General features: G+C 50.8%; 1 protein-coding gene across 10 annotated transcripts in view; it reads left to right on the top strand.

Moving 5' to 3' along the window:
* The first annotated feature begins 489 nt into the window (after positions 1–489).
* Positions 490–23,658, top strand: part of PLEKHA7 (pleckstrin homology domain containing A7) — a 199,780-nt gene continuing 176,611 nt past the window's right edge. For 5 of the 10 annotated variants that reach the window (XM_036877024.2, XM_057507428.1, XM_057507424.1 and 2 more), the window contains exons 1-3: positions 632–1,162; positions 1,280–1,356; positions 1,442–1,499. In XM_036877024.2, the coding sequence (XP_036732919.2) occupies positions 957–1,162; positions 1,280–1,356; positions 1,442–1,499 (341 nt within the window). In that variant the 5' untranslated portion in view covers positions 632–956. Of the gene's footprint in view, positions 593–629; positions 1,163–1,279; positions 1,357–1,441; positions 1,500–23,658 lie in introns of those variants that run through there. The other 5 variants (XM_057507423.1, XM_036877023.2, XM_057507426.1 and 2 more) reach the window with 4 other exon arrangements.

The following is a 23,658-nucleotide window of genomic DNA, read 5'->3' as shown; positions in this document are numbered from 1 at the left end:
TGTTATTTTTTTGTGGGGGGAGGGGCTAATATACAACAAACAAGGCAATAAACAAACGCAAATAAGAATGTCCTTTAAGTGCACACAGTAGTGGAATAGATATTGAAGGGCGAGGGGAAGAGTCTCTTTTTACTGACTATCTCTTTTGGACATAGGGATTAGGGGAGGGATCTCCCAGGAGCTGAGAAGTGAGCAGACTTGAATATCAGAAGGCTCCAGCCATGTAAAGAACCTTCTGGGCCCCCACCTTAATCCCCTCTGCTGGGTCTGTTCTATGAGATGGTTAAGTTGCAGACCAGCCCTCTCTTCTCTCACTTGAAGGGAATTGTAGGCAAAACCCTATGATGGCTGAAACTTCAGGACTGTGTGTGTGGTGTGTGGGCACAGGACCCACACCCGCCCACTTCCTATCCCAGCTGCAAACTTGGGGAAGTGAAATCATACTTGACTTGGCATTTATAGAGCACCTGCTACAGGCCAGGATCCAGTGAAGCACTTCACACCAGTTCACATCATTTAATGTACACAACAATCCCGTAGTACTTACTAACTTTATTTTACAGAGGAAGGAACCGAGGCTCGGCGTATGGAAGTAAGCAGTTCAGTTTTATTTTACATGGTTAAGAAAGAAGTACAGTTCCTGGAGAGAAAAGTTCTGTCGTTGGGGGTAGGGTGGGATTTACTGGAGCTCTCGAGGTGCACCTAGTTTCCGGAGTTTGCCCGCGGCGCCCCAACAGCCGGCCTCCGCCCCGCCCAGGTCTCCTGGCCTCGGGGGCAAAGGGGAGCGAGGCGGGCGCGCCCCGGCCGGCGGGTTGAGGGCGGGGAAGGCGCGGGGACAAAGGCCGCGGCCACTGCGCTCGGGCGGGCCGGTGCGCGGCGAACTCCGGCGGCCGTGCGGGGACTCCGGACGCCCGGCACCCGGCTGCGCGCCCGCGCCCCGCGGAGCCCGCGCCGCGATGAAGCGCCCCGGGACGCCGCCGGGTCCCGCGCATGCCGAGCCCGCCGGCCCGCCGCCCGCGCCGCCCCCTCCGCCCCCTCTCCCCCGCCCGGCGGCGGCTCAGTGCTCGGCGAACATGGCGGCGGCGGCGGCGGTCGGGCGGGACACTTTACCTGAGCACTGGTCCTACGGCGTGTGCCGGGATGGCCGCGTCTTCTTCATCAAGTGCGGCGCGGGAATACAGGGTTGCGGGCGGGGGCGCGGGGCCGCGCAGAGGTGGGGGGTCCGCCGGACGCCCTCCGGGCGGCGGCAGCGCTAACAGGTGCACCTCTCTCCCCGCAGTGACCAGCTCCGCTGCACGACCTGGCTGCACCCGCGCACCGGGGAGCCGGTGAACTCGGGCCACATGATCCGCTCAGGTGGGCGCTGGGCCGGCGGGGTGGACACTCGGGGGCCGCGCGCCCGGGGGGCCCAAGTTTGATAGACTTTCTCGCGTTTTCGCAGACTTGCCCCGCGGCTGGGAGGAGGGCTTCACGGAGGAGGGCGCCAGCTACTTCATCGAGTGAGTGACCCGGCCTCCGCGCCGCGCTCGCAGCCGCACCTGTGCCGCGGGGCGCGCTCGAGCTCCCGCCGCGCGCCCCGGCCCCTCCTCCCGCGCGGGTCCCGGGCGGGTTGGCGCGCACCGCGCCGCGGCCCTACTCGTGTGGGTTTTGTGTGTCCCAGTTGTATGGCGGGCTCCAGAAGGGAGGCGGGTGGGGTCCGCGTCGCCGCTGAGGGCCTCCGGGCGGGCTCCGGAATGCGGCCCACTGCGGGGCAGGGGCTGTAAACTGCGCCCTGGACCTGGCAACGGGGCGGGAGTCGGGCGGATTCCCCGGGGCGGACACGCCTCCCTGTTGGGGTCTCTGGCGGGTACCGGGGCCGGGAAGGGCGGGGATGGGGAGAGTAGAGCTAGGGTCCCGTCCGGGGCCTGGGAACTGGGAGGGGGGCAAAGAGACGAACGGAATCTTGTTTTGGGAGGCCTTTCTCTTATGCCGCGTTCTCTGGGATGGTCTAGGAGAGTCAGAACCGCACCCCCTCACCCCTCCTTCCCTAGCGCGGGCAGGCGGGGGAGAGCTGGGGGTGTGGAGGGGAACCGATCAGCCAATGATATTCCAACAACCCAACGCGTCTCCTTCGTTGGTGCCGGGTAGGGACAATCACTTGTGTCTCTGAAAGTCCCGCGGTAGCTTTTCCGCAAAAGCCCGGGAGCGTTATCCCCACTAAGCCAGGCTGCATCAGACCTGGGTCGGTAGAAACGAAATCCAGGGCACAGTAAGTTAAGGCGCCGTTCAAAAGCTAATACTAGCAAAGTCTTTACTTTACCACTTTGAACCTGTGTTGCAGAGAAGGTGGCCATTGAGCTCCATGAGGTCAGAAACTGCTTTTAATCCTTTGCCCCAGTGCCTGGCACAGAGTAAGCACTCCGTAAATATTTGTTCACTGAATGAAGGAACTAGCCAGCGGTCTGGACGGTGGTCTGGCTAGTTCTAGTGCTTTTGGGGACTGTGAAGCGGAATTCCTCTACCAGCTTGAAAATACTGCTAGACAGTAGTGAGCAGCGTATTGGAAGCTCAGACGGTCCCAGAAAATCCGGGAGCCTCCCTCCCGGGTTTGGGCCTCCTGCAGGATGGCTGAAATGCTTATGGATGAGATTTACAGACGTGAACACCAGGACTGTGACTGCGGTTTTGCTGTCTTGGTTCACATTTGTGTTTGAGAGAGAAGTTGGCGAGCTGTCTGGGACCTCAGTGAGCCTCACTGGCCCATAACTGCATCCATGGTTATTTATTAGACTTGTGTGTGCCACACATTGCTTTAGGCATTGGGACTACAGAAGTGAATGAGGCAGACATGGTCTGGGTGCATATGGAGCTTGCAATCTAGTGGAGGAGGGGAGGGGGCAGAAGAGAAGTAAAACAAACAAGAATAATGGCAGATAGTGTATCTGCTATGCAGAAAATTGAAAGAAGGTGATGTGATAGAAGTGACTGAGTGGCTTAGTTGGGATTGGGAGGTCAGTGGTGGTGTCTCAGGAAAGGTGACATTTAAGGTAAAATTTAAATGACAAGAAAGAGTCATCGTTGTAGTGATGAGATGGCAAAGCATTTCCAAAAGAGGGAACAGCTGGTGCAAGGGCTTTAAAGCACAGAAGAGCTTCAAGTTCAAGGAGCAGAGGGGCCAGTGAGGCTTGCATGTAGTGAACAGGGAGAAAGTAGCATGAGGTGACAGATAGGAGAGAGCTAAGTGGCTTTGTGAGCCAGGGTAAGGGATTTTTTAACTTTATTCTAAGCCTAATGAGAAGTGATTGGAGGGTTTTAAGTAAAGGGGTGATGTGATCTGATTTGCACTTTCAGAAAGATCACTGTATGTGCTGTAGAGTGGGCTGTGTGTTGGTGGGCAACTGGTGGGCAGGATGGTGGTAGAAGGCTTTTGCTGTAGTCTGGGGAAGAGTTAACAGTGACATGACTTAGGGTGGCAGCACTGGAGGTGGAGAGAGGTTGTTAGATTCAGGCTCGAGGATTTGGATGCCATTTGTGAGAGAAAGAGGAGTCAAAGATGACTCCTTGAGGCTTGAGCATCTTGAGTTGATGGTGCTCATGTCCTTGAGATGGGAAGGCTGAGGGAAGAGTGGGATTGGAGTGGGGGAGGGCGTGAGATCTTATTCTGCCATGTTACATATGAGATGTGTCTATATCAGCTAGTCAGATGCATGAATCTGGAGCTCAGGGAAGAGAGGGCTGAGGAGGTACATTGGGGTATTACAGGTGTTACTCAAGGTTGGAGGACAGGATGAAATCACCTAGGAAAAGAGTGTAGACAGAAAAAAGAAGGTGACCTACGCCTTGGGACATAACAGTGTTTAGAGGTTGGGAAAAGAGGTGGACCCAGCAAAGGAGACAGAAGGACGGGGAAGGTGGAGAAAAGCCTGGAGAATGAGGGACCCCAGAAATGTAAAAGACAAAACTTGACTGGAGTAGGTGGGAGAGAAAATCGGGGGAGGTAATGGAGTATGGGTAGTCCTTCAGGCAGCTTTGTTGTGGAATGGAGTTGGAATTTAGCTGAGACTGGAGAGGATGTGGGCTAGAGGGAGGGGTTTCTGTTTCCAGTGGGAGATTGTACAGCATGTTTTATTCTGATGAAAATGACCAATTAGAGAGGGAGAACTAGATGGTGCAGGAAAGCATTGGGATGGTTGCTGGAGCAGTGCTTCTGCGCAGGTGAGAGGGGAGGGGTCCAGGTCATACATCTCCTGGCCACAGATGGGAATGGGGCATTAATTAATCCAAGATTGAGCCCAAAGCATAGAGATCAAAACTAAAATCCACCTGCCTTAGAAATGGACTCTGAAGAATATTCAAACACCTGCTAAATATCAGGAGCATTTGGCAGGAGGAAGGGCTGTGAGCATCCATGCAGGGCCTGTGCCGGGAGGTTGACAGGTTTGATGTAGGGAGAGGGGTGCTCCTGTCTCATGGTTTCTGCCTTTTCCATGAAGTGCTAGACAAAGTCTTGAGCTGGGAGACTTGGGGGTGTGTAGGACTGTATAGGCCATGGTTACAGCCTCCTGACCATCATATCTTTTGCTGACTTTCTGTGGTCCCTCCATGAAGTCCCTAGTGATCACCCAGCAGCACGTCCTGGCTTCCTATCCCTACAGCTTTGGCTGGGTCCTCTCAGGCCAAGGGGAAGCAGTAGGTGGCGATGTCCATGCAAAGGCCAGCCATGCAGGGAGACCGGGACCCTGTGTCAGCTGGGCCTCCTTCTGTGACAATTTCGTGAGAGACTTAAGGGTTTGGGAGTAATTGTTCTCCTTGTCACCACATAAAGAAATGTTTTACTTCAGGCTGCTTTCTTAGATTAGCCATGAGAATTTCTGAATGTTCAGTGTTTTTTGATCCTTTTTTAATATGACTCAGAGGAACAAAGCATCATCAGAGCTGGTTTTATTTTTCCCAGTGGGTCCTTGGCCTGGAAAGTCATTTGAGGTTTTCACACAACTGTTGCTCCTGATATTTAGCAGATGTTTGAATACTCTGCAGAGCCCATTTCTAAGGCAGGTGGATTTTAGTTTTGATCTCTACGCTTTGGGCTCAATCTTGGATTAAGGAGGGACAAAACATACAGAGAGTCTGTGGCTGATTCCCCCAGTTCTAGACTAGGTGAGGCTGTGCTCTCCTTTAAGAAAACTGCTTGTACTCTAAAACTTCTCTACTCTCACAGGCTCTTAGCCAGGTGGTAAGACATTGTAGGAATTGCCATACTTGTGTCATTAACAGCAGCAGCCATAATAGGAGTAGCAGTTAGTGTAATAGTCTCATCTTCTTGCGTCCTTGACAAATGCCAGGAGCTGTTTTATAACTATTGTTTGATTTAATTCTCACAACAGTTTGGTGAGGGAGGAACTATTACTAGTTCCATTTTACCAATGTGTAAGCTCATAGTAGTCGTGGCATTCTGACAGCAAAGGGCAGTTGGCTTTTCCTGGTGCCTTTTCTTAGTTGATCCTTCTAGCAGGCCCTAGAAGCAGCAGAGCAGGGGTTCTCCTGTTCCTTGGGTGATGAGACTCAGGTCTGTAGAGGTGCAGGGGCGGCTGAAGCGTTAGAGCTGGGGTGAGAATGCACGGTGGTAGCCGTGGTAGTCATGGCTCCTACCCCAGGTCACAGCTGAGAGCCAGTGTCGATACTTGAAGGAGCCTTATGCCATGGGCCATCGCTTTGAGTCAGGCTGTCCCAGGCTCACGGGGCCAGACCCCCCCATTTACTCTTGCAAAGGGGACTGAGGTGCCTTAGAAGGGAAGCAGCCCTTGGTCTCCTGTGCTATTTAGTGGTGGGGCATGTCTCTGATCAGCAAGAAATGAAAGACATTAATTATTAGTAAAAACAGTTTGGCAGACACAGCCTTTTCGACCCTGAGACCCACAAGGGGGAAGTTCAAGGAGAGGCCTTGGGAGCTAGAGTATTACACGGGCCTGGTCTTCAGGTTTTGTGGAACCCCATGGGTTGGGTTTTTCCTACAGCAGTCTTTGAGTAGATGCTGAGTCAATAAGGGGGGTGAATGGCAGAGGGGAGGGATGCTGGCTACACTGCCTGTGCCAGGGTTGCCCTTGAAGGCAGGGAACCTGTTCCCACCTCGGAGACTTTGGTGTCCGACCCAACCCTAGGCACTGAGTAGGCACTTGGTATTTATTAAAGCAGCAGTGTTTTAAGGGACCCATCGAGTCCAGTGTTCCTGGTGTTTCAGGTCTTGGAAGACTTGTTGGGGTGATCAGGGAGGTTGGGGAGACGGCTGGGACCTGGCGCCTGGTGCCCAGGCTGCCTGGATGTAGCTGCTTCTGTCAGGAGCAGTATTCAAGGCAGGACCCCGGCCTCCTCTGGCTCTTCCATGTTCTGCCCCTGGGGCCTGGGGTGTTTGCTGGCCGTTGGACCAGGCTGCCAACCCTCCCTGGTTGCTGGGCCTTGGTGTCCTCTGTGACTTGGCTGCAGGTCCTGGTGGGAAACAGCGGATGGCACAAGGTCTCTTCTAGCTTTAAGTTCCGCAGTTTTAACTTGGGAGCTGGCAGGGCCATGCTGTGTAGGTGCCATTCCCCTGTGGGTGCCCGGCCCCAAGGGAGGGCAACGAGGCTCATGGGAAGACGTTTCCGAGGCTGGGAATAAAGCTGACTTTCCCCTGCCCAGCCCTTGGGACTGCAGCGGTTACTAGTGACAAGGCTGGCTACATAATTTTTCAGGACCCAGTGCAAAATGAAAGTGGAGGGCCACTTGTTCAAAACGCCAGGAAAAAGTTTTGTTAAAAGTATTAAAGTATAAAAGCTTTTGCCTTTCTTCTGCAATCTTTCCCTCAACTTGTCATGGTGTTTTTATTTGCTATTTTAAGTTAGTAGCGTAAATCTTCTGGCTCACCTCCATATTGAGGAATGTAAGGTTTTAAGTGCAGACGTCAGGGCATTGACCGCATAGGCCTAGTCATCGTTGTCATGCCGCACTCTCGCTGGTGCTCAGGGGCCCTGGACAGGAGTGAGGAGTGGGGAGGCTGGCTGGGGCTTGGGGTTCCAGGAGGCTGGGATTGGGCAGCTGAGAATCTGTCCCAGGGAGGCAGGAAGGGATAAGGCATGAGCCAAGGCTTCAACCTCCTTCAGAGAGGTTACCCTTGTGGAGGTAACGCTAAATATATAGAGTGTGATTTTGTATACAGCAAACCCATTTTTCAGTCTGGAATTAAAAGGACAGAGGAGGAGTTGGGGAGTGAAGGCTGACCCAGGGGTGACAGAATGTCCAGGTGGGGACCCCAGTTGACTGTAGAGCAGGTGTAAAAGGCCCTTTGGGAGGGCCTGTGCATGCTGGATGGTCCAGGAAGCTATCCTCTTGAGGTTTAATTATGCCATCACCCGAGGGACAGTCTTCCAGACCACTTGGGAAGAAGTCTGTCTTATTTGCCACATTTTCCTCCCCAGACAAATCTTGAACTACATATTAGTAAAGTATGTCTTGTTGCATGCCCACCTGTTGGTTCATTTGTCGTCTTTCTCATTGAGGTGCTGCCGGGAACAGCAATCTCAGAAACTTTATTTCGAACAGAAAGCAACAGTTCCCTCAAAGAATTTCTGGGAAACTAGCAGCTTATGTATATTTAAAATGGAAATTTTGAAACCTCTTGTTGAAGGTTATGAAAAGATTCTCTCAGCTTGGCAACTTCTGGCATAATCCCACATGCTGTGTTTCATTTCCTCATTGTTTTATCAAGGGGGAAAACTGACTCATGGATTGAAATGTTAGGTTCTGTGCAAAAGGAACAACACTGGTGGTGTGCAGAACAAAGGAAGGACTGAGCCATGATTGTACCACGTCTCAGAGCCATCCTGGAAAAGATCTGGGAAAACTTCTTTCAGAAAAATGATTGCAAGTTACTTAAGGCTCCTTATCCTTGAAGGGTGTGTTTCAGAGAAAGGACAGGGGGTACATGGCAGGAGGGGCATCACCCTTAATTTGCAGTGCCGTGTGTGTGAAGAAGGTGGGTGTAGGTTTCCTGTGCTTTGATGGTAATTGGTCCACTGTTGAGGAGAGAGATTTGGGGCTTCTTAAATTGACGACTTTGGACAAAGGAGCTTAGTTAAGAAAGCACTTCATGAGGTGGATTTTTTTGGTGATTTAATGAGGGACCTGGTCTGGTTTTCTGTCTCTTCAGAAGACAGCACGGTTTGAATGTTTTTGCTCCTCACAAGACGGCAGCATCTTAGTAAACTGGCATGGTGTTGTAAGTCAGCGCTGCCAGAAGGAAAACCATGGAGGAATGTGGTTATATTTGCCTGTTGTTTTTAAATGGCTGTCAAAACATTTATGTTTCAGTTTTCTGAAATGAGAGGTGTTATGGGTTAATGTTTTATTGTATATGGAGTGCTTCGTGAATATTGTCTGGTTGGAGGCTCACAGTTACTGCATTTTTTAGTGCAGAGACCTGGGCTCAGGGATGAAGTGACTTCCCAACCCACATGTTGTGTTAGTTCAGCTTTTTCAGGGTTCAGAGAAGAGGGTGGACATGTTGTCTCAGATCAGGGTGTCTCAGGCTTTTCAACTGCAATCCTAATGACAGAAGTGGCTAAAGGCCAGCTCACCTGGGAGACTGGATGGTAGAAAACATCCTTCAAATGTTGGTTGTGTACAAAAATGTAGGCTTTACTCTCCACTTAACTTCTTATAGAATCCTCTTGCATATCTGCCATTAAGATCAGTACTTTGTCAGGATGAGTTGTGTTCGTCATATGGCTTTGTGTTTTTTGTTTTCCTAAACAGAAACATGTACACCCTGGGGGCACCAATTCCCCTGTTCAGTCTTAAGTGATGGGAAAATGTGGGGAGAGGCACTCACTGGCCTTCCGCCTCTGGGTCTGCATCTCCAAAGGAGGATGTACAGGCCTTGAGTAAAACAATGTCAGCAGCTCTTGGGACCGTGGGTCATCTTTTGCTTGGACTGATTTGTGGCAGACTACCTCTCTGTCTCCCATCCAGCCTACTTGTGGTCACTGGATTCTGGCCTGGTAGCAGGGTTTTTCTGGGAGCCCAAAGCACAGTCAGTAGCTTCATCATGCAGAAAAATGTGTAGGGGTGGTGTCTGTGGTAGTAGTGTGTGTAAGGAGGTAGTGGGTAGGGGTATGGGCTCTGGATTCCTAGATTCTAATTCTAGTTCCACCACATACAGCTCCCTGACCTTAGTAGGTTAAATACTCCCTTTAAGCCTCACTTCCTCACCAGTAAAATGGGGATGAGTGTGAGAATTACAAGCATCGATTGATGCAGAAGGTTTAGCAAGTGCCTGGCATATAGTAAATGCCCAATAAGTGTGAGCTCTTCTTCTATACACTCACACAGCTACGAGATGGGGTAGAGACATGAATTCTGAGTCCTAATCGCCTTCAGCAGCTGCTGCAAAAGCCTGGTGCCCTTCAGCTGGGTTTGTCTGGGTTGGGAACATGCAAACCGTAGGTCTCAATGCAGAAATTGATTTGAACCAGTAAGAACTGCATAACCATTATGGATATTAAAAGGATGACCTCATTCTTGGGAAAAATGAACTGAAGTACTTGCTCCTAATTGGTTGGGGAAATAGGTGTGTGTGTGTGTGTGTGTGTGTGTGTGTGTGTGTGTGTGTGTGTGTGTGATCAGGGAGAGTTGATAATAGAGCAAATGGAGTAAAAATGTTAACGATGAGTTAAATGTTAAAATTAGTCTGGGTATGTAAAGTTTCTCTGTATTATGCTTGCAAGTCTTCTGGAAGTTTGACATGATATCCAAATAAAAAGTTAATTAAAAAAAAAATACTGTATATAATCTTGCCCATCAGGGCTATGCTGTCCCATGGCCATGGGTACCCTGTCCAGGCTACAGCAACCTGGGGACTAAGAGCCCAGAGTAATGATGTGTGAAATGGATTCTGATTTGCCTCCTTCCTGGGCATTTAGAGGACTGCCTAGATATCTGATCCCCAATCTAGGAGGCCACCTGGTTATCGGCTCTGACCACTGAAGGACAGACTTACTGTCTGGTCATAGGTGTCAACAGTAATAATCTTCATGGTGCTCTATAATTGAAAAACACATACCGCCCTTTTAGAGGAATGCATTTTTATTGCCCTCATTTTACAGATCAAGAAGTGGAAGACAGGAGTGGGGCTGGGGCAGTTAAAAGACCTTCTGGAGACCAGAACATCAGTTGGGGAGCTGGGGCTTGAATCTGAATCTTCTTGGCTTCAAATTTGTGTGCTGTTTCTACCATGATGTCTTCTGATTCTCATAGTCTCTCCCTCTGTTCTGAATCCTCCTATAGGTTTATCCTCAAAACTGGTCCTCTGTACCTTCCCTGATGACCCTGAGGCAGAAGCCCCCTCAGAACGTTCCCCTCAGGGTAGATGAGTGATGGGTGGAGTGGATGGTCCCCAGGCAGGGCAGTGAGTCGCTGGTGCTCTGGGGGAGTGGTCACCCTCCCCACAGGTCAGCTGACCACAGCTTAGAGGCTGATGATCCCCTTAAGCCTGCTTAGAGCCAGGCTGTCTCTTTCATGTTCTGCCAGAGGAGCATTTCCAACGTCAAGGCCAGTGTTCTCAGGGTTTCTCAGGGGCTTTTCCTGCTAATGTAGAGCCCTCATCCTCTTGGGGTCTGACAGCTTGGAGTCAGCATGGGGCTGCTGCCCACCGCCTGTGCTTCCCTGGAGCAGTCTGCAGGGCAGGGGTCACGGCAGTGTGCTTGGGGATGGAGGGGGCAGAGGCCCCGTCCCAGCCTAGTACCTAGGCCACTGGTGTCACAGCCCCCTGTTTCTCTGCCCCGGGGTGAATTGGGAGATGAGATTGTCTCCTTCCCGGGAGGAGTGGAGCCAGAGCAATTTTGAGGTGAATGCGGTAACCTTTGCAATAATCTCAGCCTGTCCATTTGCAAACTGAACTGTCCGTGCATGTCCACAGATGGGACCAGTGGGCTACCTTATGAAGTGGTGAGCACCTTATTGGAGGAGCAGTTAATCAAAGCCTGGATGGCTTTTGGTCCAGCAGTCATCCATTCAGTCACCAGACCCTGATGGAGCATCTCCTGCATGCCGGTCTCTACACTGGGTGCTGTGGAGAGAAATGAAGGTCACCATCTCCACCCATCAGCAGTGCCCGTTCCAAGAGCAGAGAGAGACACTGGACAGTTTCAGTGTGGGGAGGCGGCTGGGGGCCTTGAGAAGGCTGAGCATGAGGAAGGCCAGGTAGCTGTGGAGCAGAACGGAAAGCAGCCTGAGGCAGGACAGGCCCCTGGGGGAAATGCAAGGGAGAGGGGAGAGGAGGGATGGGGGGATGGGGTGGGGATGAAGGTACCTCGTGTGAATCCCTTTAAGAGGTTGGCACTGAGCTGAGAGGTAGATACTGGTCTCAGTTAACATCCCTCACTAGTAGGTAGGCCCCAGGAGTGTGGTGTCATTGGGGATGTTGTCCTTGGGTTCTCTAATTCCTGTGTCTGAGGTGTGGTACCACATGGGCGTCACACAACATAAACTCTGGAGTCTGAGTACCTGGGTTGAAATCTTGGCTCTGCTGCCAGCTTAGACAGGTCACTTAAACATGTCTTCACATACTTCTTCACCTGTGAAGTGGGACAACTATACTGCTGACTTAGAACAGTGTCTGTCAAGCCACACATGCTATATAAGAATTAGCTATTATCATTACTCCTAGAAGGGAAGCCCTTTCCTATAGTGAAATGTGACACAGCCAGCAGAGGAGCTGTAGTCTGTTCTCTCTGGGGAAATTGTCTAAGATCAGGCAAGCAGGATGCACAGTTGGGCTTTCTTGTTGAGACTTGTCTTTAAAAGGAAGCTGGGCACTAAATGGTTGGTGCTGAATATCAATGAAGTGATTCGTCATCTTTGAAGCCCTATGTAGCTGTGTCTAACCTGAGAGAAGATGAACAGGTCTCTTGTCCTTATGATGGACACATTTTCCAAATGGGCAGTTTTGGCGTTCTCCTCTCCCCCTGCCCCCCCACCTGCAGGGAGAGGGCTCCCCAGGGTTAGTGTTTTTGCACTGCCTGGCAGGTCATCCCAGCTCTTTTTGTTGGAGGCAATAACATAGTATCTGTACTAGAGCACTTGATGAAGGCATAGTGACAGTGGACATGAAGGGGAAACGGTGTTCTAGAATGCAGAGTCCAAATTTGTAGGGGGTGGGACTGGGAATCAGCATTATTACAAGGTCCATGGGTGATTCTGTGAACACTGAAAGTAGACACTTCTGGGAGCTTCAGCCTCCCCACCTGAACGTTAACGGTAATTCCAGGCTCCTCTCTAGTGTTGTTTGAGAATTAAATGCTATGGTCTATCTGAAGCTCCTAGCATGTTGTTTGGCACACAGTAGGTGCTCAGGCAGTGTGAGCCCTTGCATTTATAGGACATCTGGTGGACCTCTGGATGAAGCTGTGTGAAAGGCCTTAAGAAAGTATCAGTAGGGTACAGCTATCTGTTAATGCCCACCTGTTAACCCAGGCAGATCCTGGGAAGCCAGGCTCCCTGGTGGGCCTCTGATTTCCTCTGTGGAAGCTGGGAAGGCTCTGCCCTCCCTTCTGTCCAGATGGTGCTGTCAGTCCTGCAGGTTGGTGGTGGGGCTGGTCCTGCAGGTGACCAGTGAATGGCGACTGTGTCTGCTTGCAGGGACAAGCTGGCAGATCCACATCAGGGGACCCCAGGACCACTTAAAGATCCTTCTGAGGACAGATGAGGGGCTGGGGTGAGGGGTGGGTGGTTATGAATGATTGACATTGATAGCCAGAGCAGGCTAACAGTTAAATTGAGAACTGGGGTTGCTTCTTCTGGGGATGTGGGAGGATAAATGTGTCCTGGCAGATGGGTGCTGATGAGTGAGCTGTAGAGATGTCCGGTGCTGCAGTCTTCTCTGAGCTGCTCCTGGGGGAATGGAGCAGGGGCAGGATTGTGACTCAGGGCCGTGAACAGCTCTCCAGCTCCCTGAGGACAGTGGCAGGCACAGAGTCTGTGCTAAGGCAAACTGGTGTGGCTTGGTTGATTTGACATCTGGCATGACCCCCGCTCCACAGTGGCAGACATACAAGGAGAGAGGGTTGATTGGAATTGGGAGTAAATTGGAGTCAGCCAGCTGAAGGGGTGAGGAAGGACACAAAGTCGTTGGGCAGGGTCTCAGGGAGAGGAAATAGTGCCCTTTTCCTGCCCATGAAAGTGTCTGCAAAGATTGGTTTTCTCAACACTTTTTGACCTGGGGATTTAAAAAAATAGACACATGAGTTCTATGATGCTAAATACCTATAATCACTGTACCCATTAATGCATTTTTAAATGGAATTACTGGTACCTGAAATTACATCCATGTACCAAGGCTTTAAATAATTACATTATTCTAGCCCTGGTGTGTGGGTGGGAGAGCTCAGTCGGCCTCTGCTTCACCTTTTTTCCAGCCCTCCTCACCTGAAAACGCGTAGACGTGTTTGTGTGTTTGGCACCAGATGGGTTCTAAAATGCCAAGGGGATGTGAATTCTTTGGGGAAGAGGAAAGTAATTGGCTTCTAATTCTGTCAATAGACAGATGCTGAAATTAGAATCCAAAGCACTCTTTTTATTTCAAAAACTCCATGTGTCCGAGGAGCCCAGTGATTTATGCTGTAGTAATTGTGTTGTGCAATGATCTCGCGGGGCCTTTTGAGGCTACTTCAGGGGACAGGGGGAACCTGGTTGGTGCTGCTTTGCGCTTGAGTCTGGAAAGGTTTGAGAAGTTGTTTTTGTGTTTTCTTTAAGGTCTGTTTTGGATTTTGTTTGGTTTTCAGGTGCAGTAAGCTGAGTGCTGAGGCTGAGGGGCTATTGCACTGAGAAGCCAATTGCTTTTTTGAGCCAAATTGCTTTGTTTTACAAACGTTTATCTAGTGCTCACCCTGCCCACGGTTCTGTTTATCTAGTGCTCACCCTGCCCACGGTTCTAAGGGTTTAACACACATGCACTCACTTGGTCCTGTTCCAACCCTGTGAGGTAGGTGCTGAATGACCCTCCTCTTTCAGATGAGGAAGACCAGGTGCAGGGACACACAGCACAGGTGGTAGGTGGCAGGGCAGATCGACCCCAGCAGCCCTTAAGTGGGGTCCTCACAGTCCCCTTGTGCCCTGCCTGTCCTGTCCATGGCAGGCTATGTGCGAGGCTGGCTCTGAGCAAACGGCCTTCTGTTGAGTCAGCTCCTGGACAGAGCCCTGGCTGCTCTGGTAGGAATTGTCACCCCTCTGTCCCCAACACACCACAGACACACAGGCACACAGACACCCCCCCCCCACCTCCACCCCACTGTAGAGAAGCCCCCTGAACTTCGCAGTGACCCCCGCCCTGAGACAGGAGATGTCTCTCGCCCCCACCCCACCCAGCTGTCCAGATGCATTGTGGCTCCTTCCCATTGGAAGGCCCTGCCTGCCTCGGGGTTGCTCTCAGGTGCGACAGGTGGAGGGCTCACCTGAGTCTCCACGTTGAGTGCTGCTGACTGGACTCAGCCTCACACACAGTGAAGCTGTTCCCAGTGCAGACTTTAGGTGGGGGGAGCTATAGGGTTGTGGGTGGGCACACAGGATAGGCTGCCTGGCTTTGTGGCTGTGGAACTGAGGCAAGTTATTTAACCTCTAAATAAAATGGAACAAATGCCAGTTATCTGTTGTAGTGGTGAAATAAAAATCATACAGTTGGTCCCCGACCAATGATGTTTCAGCTTAGGGTATTTTGACTTTATGATGGTGTGAAAGCAGTATGCATTCAGTAGAAACTGTACCCAAATTTTGAATTTTGACATTTCCCAGGCTAGGGATATGTGGGACAGTACTCTCTCATGATGCGGGCAGAGGCAGGGAGCTGCAGCACTCACTCAGCCATGCCATCTTGAGGGTAAACCACAGATACACTGGCAACCGTTCTCTACCCATATGGCCACCCTGTTTTCAGTAATACTGTATTCAACAAACTAGATGAGATGTTCAACATTTCATTGTAAAATAGACTTTTTGTTGGACGATTCGGCCCAACTATAGGCTAATGTAAGTGTTCTGAGCTTGAGCATGTAGGTGAGGCTAAGCTGTGATGTTTGACAGGTTAGGTATAGTAAATGCATCTTTGACTTAATGATATTTTCAACTTATAATGGATGTATCAGGGCAAAATCCCATGGTAAGTCAAGGAGGATTTGTATATGTAAAATGCTCAGTTCCCAGAACATAGAGTAGTTCAATAAATTTTAGCAAGTATTTTCAGTAAACACCAGGTATTTTGTCTTTTCTCTGTACTGACTGCATTGGTCTAAGCATTTTTGCATAATTCCTTGACTACGTTGTTCAGGGATCCTTGTCTTCTGATATACACAGAGGGTACCTATGTGTACCATCTAGCCCAGATTCTCAGTTACGGGCATTTTCTAAGAGAGGGCATTGAACGTCCTGATGAATTTCTCCAACAGTTAAAAATCATGTCCAACTCTACGTCCTGTGTTTAACCACAGCTCTACCCTAATTAGCACCCTGGCTGTTACAGTTTATGGGTTTTTGGCAATTTGGATAGCTGCAGCAAAAGTTGTGTGTAACCTGAGCCCTGGCTTGCTTCGCCTGGGCAAGGGGAAAAATAGCTCTCTGATAATGGAAAAATAGAGGGGAGGTTAGATTCAGTTTAGCATTTCTGTATCCAGTGTTACATGTACCCACTACTGTATTTGTCATACTCTGGGGGATAACAGGGAGCCCAGGGGGCTGGCGAAGCAGGGTGTCTGCAGTTTCAGCCAGCAGGATGGTCAGGTGGTGTGTGATTAAGTGTCAGTAAGTGCACTGTAGCAGGGAGGGGACATCGGGAGGACCCGGGAAGTTTTGGGAGGCCTTGTAAACTGGGGTTGGCTTTGGGATTGGGGATGAAGGAGGAGTTGGGTGCCTCAGGCAGGAGCCCAGCATTCGACATTCAGCAGTCCCTTCATTTAGCAGACTTTTACTGGGCACTCAGTGTGTGCCAAGCACTGGCCTGGGCACTGAGGATACCAAAATGAGTGAAGCAGAGCAGAGAAAACAGCATTGAGAGGCAATGGCCCGGTGGTTGGAAGCACGGTCTGGTACAGGGTTCTCCCAGCCCTGCCACTTAACTAGCTTGTGGACCCTGAGCAAGTTGTGTAATCTGGATCCTCAGTTTCTTCATTTGTAAAATGGGGATGATAATAGTTATGGTGGAGATTAAGTGAGTTCATATAAAGTACTCAGAACGGTCTAGAGTATGGAGAGTACCCTTGTGTGTTGGCTTTTACTCCACTAGGCTCTGAGCTCCGTGAGGGCAGACATGTTGTCTGTCGTGTTCACTGCTGTATCACTGGCTCCCAGAAGGTATCTGGTACATAGTAGGCCTTCAGTTAATGAATCAAAGTGCCACTGGTATCCTCAAGGAGCCTTGGAGCCTGGAGCCTGTTCTCTGGAGGGGACATGGACATGTCAACTGCTAGAGGAGACTGCAAATGATCTGATAAGGGAGGCATGGGGACTGGAGGGGCACAGTGGAGGGTAGCTAGGGAAGGCTTCCTGGGGGACAGGGGAGTTTGAGCTGGACCCTAAAAAACAAGCAGGGATTTATTGGGTGACAAAAGAGAATTTGGGTATTCAAGAGAGAGGAAGCAGCATGGGCATGTTCAAGGACATTGAGAGAGGTGGGAGGCTGCAGGGGAGTCGGACCTTTGTCCTGAGGGCCATGCAGATCCAGGGCTTACACAGCGGTGTGACCTGGTCTGCACTGGGGTTGGGGGGAAGATGGGAATTGCTGGGGGTGCTGGTCCTTCTCCCAGACTAGCTCACGCTGGGCATCCGCAGGGGCGCAGCTGGAAGAAGGAAGGAGGTTGAGCCTGTGAGGGATCCCACTTGGCAGGTGGGGGTTGGCCTCCAAAGGAGGAGAAGCTGGGTAACCCACACCTCCGCCTGGCAGCACTTCTGCCTTAAAATAGAAAGAGAAGAGACGGAGATAAAGGGTGGGTAGTGTGAGTGTACGGGGGGTGACCTAATTAAAACCTGAACCCCCTGGAAGTACAAGAGCTGCCCTCACCCTCACTCCAATGCCAGGGCCTTTGAAGGGGCCCCTGCTGAGGGCGGCCTCGCCCTCCTTACCTCACCCCTCCTCAGCTCTGGGGATGAGCAGAAGTCCTGTCATGGGTCCCCACCCCACAGACAGAGAAAGTCTGGTTCCAGGCCTGTGTGCTCAGTGCTTCCAGGGAAGGTGGGGTCTGTCCGTAAGGGGAAGACAGCACCTCCAAGGTGGTGGGACCTGTGTATTTAGCAAGTCCTACTGAAGTACACCCTGAGGAAAAGCTCTGTATTTTGGTTTTTGTTCCCCAGTGTTTAAGAATTCCTCATAGACTTAATAATTATCTAGATAGTAACACCCTTTCACTCCCTTGTTCCTCCCCCCTCCCAACTTCCTTAAATACCACCCAGAGATAGTAGGAAAGAGGAACCACGGGGCTTTCTCTTAGGTCCCCTGCCTAGTTTTCCTTGGGTCTGGGTCTGTCCTGATTTCTCTGAGGCCTTTAGGGACTTATTTCCATAGCTCATAATTTTTATGCAGAATCTGTCGAAGGTCCTTGTGCAGGACTTTGAAATTTAACTGAGATTGTGGGTCACACAGAAGCTGGGAAATGAGGTTGGCAGGCACGTGTTGTGGAACCATCTACCACTGTCACACGTGGTGGTGTTTTTCTGGCCTGCAGTCCTGTGTCAAGATGGTGCCCTGGGCTTGTTTCTGCAGTCATTTGGCCACCACTTACTCAGTGCCTACTGTGTGCTCACTGGCCCTTCACAGTGGGGCTGTGAGGTCCGTGCTGCCACCAGGGAGAGCCCCTGGAGCTGAGGGCAGAAGCTGCCACATGTGACCATGACTGACAGGTGCTGGTTGTTTCCTGTACAGGAGCCTGAGGCCATGAGTTAAACTGCTGGGAACTTCTGCTGGGCCTACAGAGGTGGGCTCCTGGTGCTGGGCCTGATGGGGGAAGGGTGTGATCTGAGGGTCTTCCTGATGCCTCAGATAGTAGAGCCAGGACTTGGACGCAGATCGCCAAGCTGCTTCCCTGGGCTTCCTTGTGAAGGAGTTCTTCTTCCACTGTGAAAAGCCAGGAGTGTTTTGCCCATGAGCCACCCAACCATTCAGAGTCCAGGAGTTGGGGTGGGGGTTGGGGTGAGAGGTTGAGAGGTGGGAAGTCCTGCTGGGAGAAGCCCCTCCCCGAAAGGTGGCAGCTTCCCCACCTCTCTTCACACACACACACACACACACACACAGTCTCATGGCTTCCTGCCTACAGTTTGGTAGTGGCGCAGTTTCCACACTTGTGTGCCTGGGCCAGGGCTCTGCGGACCAAATTCAGTTTGTCATCTAGTCTGCCCAGTATGAGCAGCTGGTGCTGCCCAGGAAGACCTGGCATCAGGCACATTTCCAGAGAACTTAAAATCCTCCTGGCTCTATTTTGAAGTCTAGATTCAGACAGTTCTCACACACCTGTTACCGTCCTAGTAGTCCACAGCATTGTTGTCTGTTGCTGGAACTGTGCAGCGCCCTCTAAGTGGTTCCTGTGTGTCTCTTCCCCTTCCCCAGTATGGCAGCCGGCTGTTGTACAGTAGCAGTTGCATTATGTCACCCCTCAGCTCAAAGCCCCTGAGGGCTCCCAGCTCACACACAATGGAACACAAAGTCCTTAGAGTGGCGCTGGAGGCCCTGTGTCATCTGCTCCCACCCCAGTTACCCCTCCACCTCACTTCCTCCTGCCCTTTCTGCTGCTCTGCTCCAGCCAGGTCGCCCTCCTTGCTGGCCTTAGGGCCTTTGCACTCACTGTTCCCTCTTTCTGGAATGTTTTCCTTCAGATTTTCCTGAGGCCTGCTGCTCCTCACTTCCTTCAGGTCTGTGCTCAGATGCCACCTTTCTTGACTCCTCTACCCCAGCACACTCTATTCCTTCAACTCTACTTTCTTTTTCTTTAGGATTTTCATCCTGACTCAGACATACATTTTAATTTATTATCTCTCCCATGAGAATTTAATATCCATGAAGACACAGAACAGTGCCTGTTTTGTTCAAGGCTGTTAGTCTATTGCCTAAGAATAGTGGTTGGAACAAGGAAGTGTTCAGAAAATAATCATTTTTAGCTTTATTGAGGTATGATTGACAAAAATTGTGTATATATAAGATATACTACTAGACATTTTGATATACCTATGTATTGAAATGATCACCACAATCAAGCTAGTTAACACATACATCACCTCACATGGTTGCTTTTGTGTGTGTAGTGAGAGTGAATAATTGGTGAGTGTATTTACTAAATGGTTTGGTGAACTCTGATATTCTGTCCTTGGGACTCTGCCTGAGAGGCTGGTCAGCACTGAGCAGTGCCTCCCTGCCTCCAAGGGAACCATGGCCTCAGAGGCAGAGGGACGGGCCTTGGGGGCTCTGGCTCAGGTATCCCCAAATACTCCTTTCCCATCTGGGGGCCACATGCTGGCTTCCAGTCACCTCTTTTGGGGACTTGTCTGAAAATAGACATTTCCTGTCATGCTTGTCCACAAAGACCACAGCAAATTAAAATGGTTGGCTTACTAGCTAACTATTGGGAGCATTTGAATGCCCGTTGTGTTCTCAAAGCCATACAGATACCTGTGGTGGCCAGAGGAGATGCCATCTGTGCTCTCAAGGTTCTCATTGCATATTTAGAGCTGAGTGGTACCCAGGACAACAATGTGATTCAAGGTTGGGGATATCATAGACCAGAGGTCAATGTTGGGTGGACAGCTGTTGTGTTCTTGGTCTGGCTAGGTGTAGGACATGGGCACAACGTGTATGTAGTTATCTCACATTTAACCATCTTTCAACCTTAGATTCCATGATTGTGTTGCCTGTTTGATGGGATGGAGAAATTAAGGCTCAAATGATGGAACTAAGGCTCCCACTGCCTGCCAGAGCCTTAGGAGTAACTGGGGAAGGCTCAAAGGGGGGCTCACAACCAGCCTGTGAAGGACTGGTAGTGTTTGGATCACAGGGACACTGGCATTGAGCAGTGGCACAGATGTGAGACAAGTGCTCTATCAGGTGTGGCTTGGATGGTTTTGAGACAGCTGTTGAATATGAACAGATGTGTCTTTCTTTTTTTATTATTAATTACCTGGGAACAGGGAGAAGATGTTTTTAATGAAGCCCCAGAACACAGACAAATTACTCACTCTCTCCAAGTCCTAATAACTGGAGAAACCCTTCCCCATATAGGACTGTGCATCTCAGGGTCACCAGGGACCATCCCAGACAAAGCTTATCTGACTCCACGCAGCTCAGCCAGACTCGAGGAGCAGCTTAGAGCAAACCTCACTAGTCATGGAGGTTTTGTGGTTAGGGAAGGCAGAACATTGCCATATCCTGGGTAGGCGAGGAACCTGAGGGAAGAACTGGGAACTATGGAATGGGCTCCCTGGTCTGGGGGGCCAGGCGGATAGCGCTGGTATGATTCAGTACCATAAGCCCTTATGAAATAGATGCTTCTTGCTACCAGCCTGTGCTGGCTGGATTGGAACTGCTGAGGGAGGGCAAAAGGGGTGCCTGTCTTCTTGATATCAGTCTAATTAACTTGTTCACATACTCATTCATTCATCAGCATTTATTAGCTCCTACTCTGTACTAGGTGGCATAATGCCAGATTCTGTGGCTGCAAAGACAAGGATTCCTTCAAGGAATTCAGAGTCCAGTGCAGGGAGAAAGTGGACAGCCAGCATGTAAGGGCTAGGGGACAAGAAAACAGGGTGGGGCTGTGGCACGGTGCCCGAGGCCACAAAGCTACATGGGTTTGACTCTTACCCCAGTCCCACCACTTAACAGCTTTGACCTGGGTCAAGTTCTCAGTCTGGGATATCTTGCTTATATATTTATTTATTCCTCAAATCAGTCTGGTGAGGAAAAATTTTTCCCCATTTTGTGGTTGAGGAAATTAGGACTTGGAGAGGGTAATTTGCCTGTGTCACTCAGCAAATAAGTGGCAGTATTAGGATTCCATCCGGGTCTGACTCCAAAGTTCCTGTACTTTTATGGTCTGTCTAGCTGAGGAGAATAAGTTTCGTCCATGTCCACGCATGGATGGTGCCTTCTGGGAGATGCAGCTCTGGGAAGAAGGCATTTATTGACCATGGACTCCGTAAGCGTAACAGTATGATGCGGCCACTCAGAATGTTAATTTTGTTTTAGGCTGCTTTAATGGAAGTACAATGCTCATAACATGGGATGTGATGGAGCTACTCTGCTCTGGGGAGGTCATGGATAGAGTATTGGGCCCATTCTGGGATCACTTTTTTAAGGGAGATGTGACAGTTGAAGCCCTTCTGAGAGGGTGACTGAGATGGGCACTGGAAGCCTCGTCTCCTCAGGAACAACTAAAGGAACGGAGAGTGTTTCACTTGGGGAAGAGGAGTTCCAGAAGGAAATGAATGCTGGTGTAAACATCTGAAGGGCTGTTCCATAGAAGAGTCTTATTCTTTGGGAAGGGTACAGGGAGGAAGATTTTGGCTCCAGGTTTACAACAGAACCTTTTGAAATATCTTGGGATGTAGTAAGTTCACTGCCACCAAGGGTAATCAAGCAGGGGTGGAAGCAGTGGAGAGTACAGAGTAAATGCTCTCTGCATTCGTCTGCTCAGAGCCCTAACTGTGGCTGTGTCTCTGCTGCTCTGTGCATGGCTCTGAGAAGGGGGTTCAGAGAGGGAGGATTGAGATTGTCTCTCCAAAGCCCAGATCTCCCTGGAAGGTTCCAAAGCTGCATGCATCTCCAGGTGTGGTGGGGAGAACACCGAGTTAGAATCAGGGTTAGAAGACCTGGGTTTGAGTCCTGCGTCAGCCCCTTATATGTTGGACTACACATTTGCTTTCTCTGTAAAAGGGGATCATGTCAGTCCCTCCCGTGCCGGGCTTTGTAAGGTAATAAGTGAGAAAACTCTTTGTCAGGGAGAGAGGGTTCAAACAATGGTTATTAAAAGGCACAGTTCTGGCCACCACGCACATCATCAACTTCAAGGAGCCCGGCTATCTGAAGCCTAGTGTCTAGGAAGCCTCATCCAGTGGTGATCCAGGACTTCTTAGGTGCAGGTGCTTTAAGAGAATCGGTTTCAGGTTTGTGCAGAGCCCTCAGAATATTTTGTGATAAGGTGAGTTCCCTAGTGATGAGTAGGAGTCCCCTGCCATCAAGGCCTGTCGAATGGAGGAAGCAGAGGAGAGATTGGGACAGGTGTTGAGAAGGGAGGGATCCAGGAAGCCCTCATGGAGGAAGTGGCATTTGAGTTGGGCCTAGACAGAGACTTCGTTATGCAGGGAAGAGGCCTGGAGGAGGCAAGGGTGTGTGTCGGGTAATCAGATGTAGCAAGAGAATGAGATGCCGGGGTGGGTAAGGGGTGTCCTTCTGGAGGGTGGGTGTTGACGGCCTGATAGCAGAGCTTGAAGCTGTCTGCTGGTTGAGAGAGATCCAGGTGTTCTGCAGTTTGCTGGTGAACTTAGGTCACGGAGAGGCAGGGTGAGAAGTTCCTGGGAAGCTGTTACACATTCCCTTCATTTCTCAGATGAAGGTGAGGCCTGAGCTGGGGAGAGGGTTTCCTGGCGGGTACAGGGTGAGCTGAGGGTAGAACTAGTGCTTAGCACCTCCTCCAGGACTGTTTCCACGGTGCCCCTTGGATGGGTCTGCTCAGACCCTCTTTTCTTGGTTCTGCCTCCCAGCAGGCTATGCCTTTTAAGAATGAAAAGGACGCGAGAGCAGAACTGTATTTACCGAAGGGGCTGGTTGGGCAGGTCTTTGTGCTGAGGCAGGAGCCTAGGCCAGCTTTGCCTGGGCTGTCCTGGCAGGTGGGAGGGGGTGGAATCGGGCCCTGGCCAGTCACCAGCTGGGGGTTTTGTGTAGGGGTGACCACTGGGGGGAACTGAGGTTTTTCTGGGGCATTGCTCTTGAGAACAGTGGGCTGGCACAATTACGGTCCTTGCATTCTTTCTCAGGAGATTAGGGCCACGGGAGATTATGGGGTGCATGGGAGGCTGTGGGAGGCCTGTAGGTTTCCCATTTGTGGCAATTAACTTGATGGATTGTAAAACAGCTCCCCACTCCGCCCTCTCCCTGGGCTGGGCTGGGCAGTCAGACTGGCCAGTGGGTGTCGGGAGAACACCCTCCCCTGGGTCCCGCACTACCGGCTTGGGCCCCTTGTTAAATAAAACATTCCCTGGGGGCAGGGACTCATATGTCCTTTTTCTGCCGCCTTTCTGGTTCAAGGAAGAGCACGCAGTAGGTGCTCCACACAGCCATGCAGGGCTGGCCCTTACCTGCTTGGAGTCTTTCCAGGATGCTGTTAAGGTGGGTGGATGGGGTTCATGGTGGCAGCTCTGGTTTACAGTTGGGGAAGCTGAGCCCCAAGGGTGAGGTAACCTGCCCAAGGTCACTCAGGTCATTGGTGATAGCCGGGACTCCAGCCAGGCTTCTCCACTCCGGGGCCAGGCTGTCTCCTCCCAAGTGCTTGTGTGCTAAAAATGAAAGTGAAATAAGTAGCACTTTTTCTAGCTTCTCTCTGACTTCTTCCTTGTTCCGGCCTATCACGGGGGTCCCTGCTTGGGCGATGGCATATGTGCCGTCATCATGCCCTGTCTCCCCTGAGCAGG

This window comes from Manis pentadactyla, chromosome 9 (assembly GCF_030020395.1).
Source record: "Manis pentadactyla isolate mManPen7 chromosome 9, mManPen7.hap1, whole genome shotgun sequence".
NCBI classification, from domain to species: Eukaryota; Metazoa; Chordata; class Mammalia; order Pholidota; family Manidae; genus Manis; species Manis pentadactyla.
The sequence above is the reverse complement of the archived record's forward strand: the minus strand, read 5'-3'. Positions and strand labels throughout refer to the sequence as shown.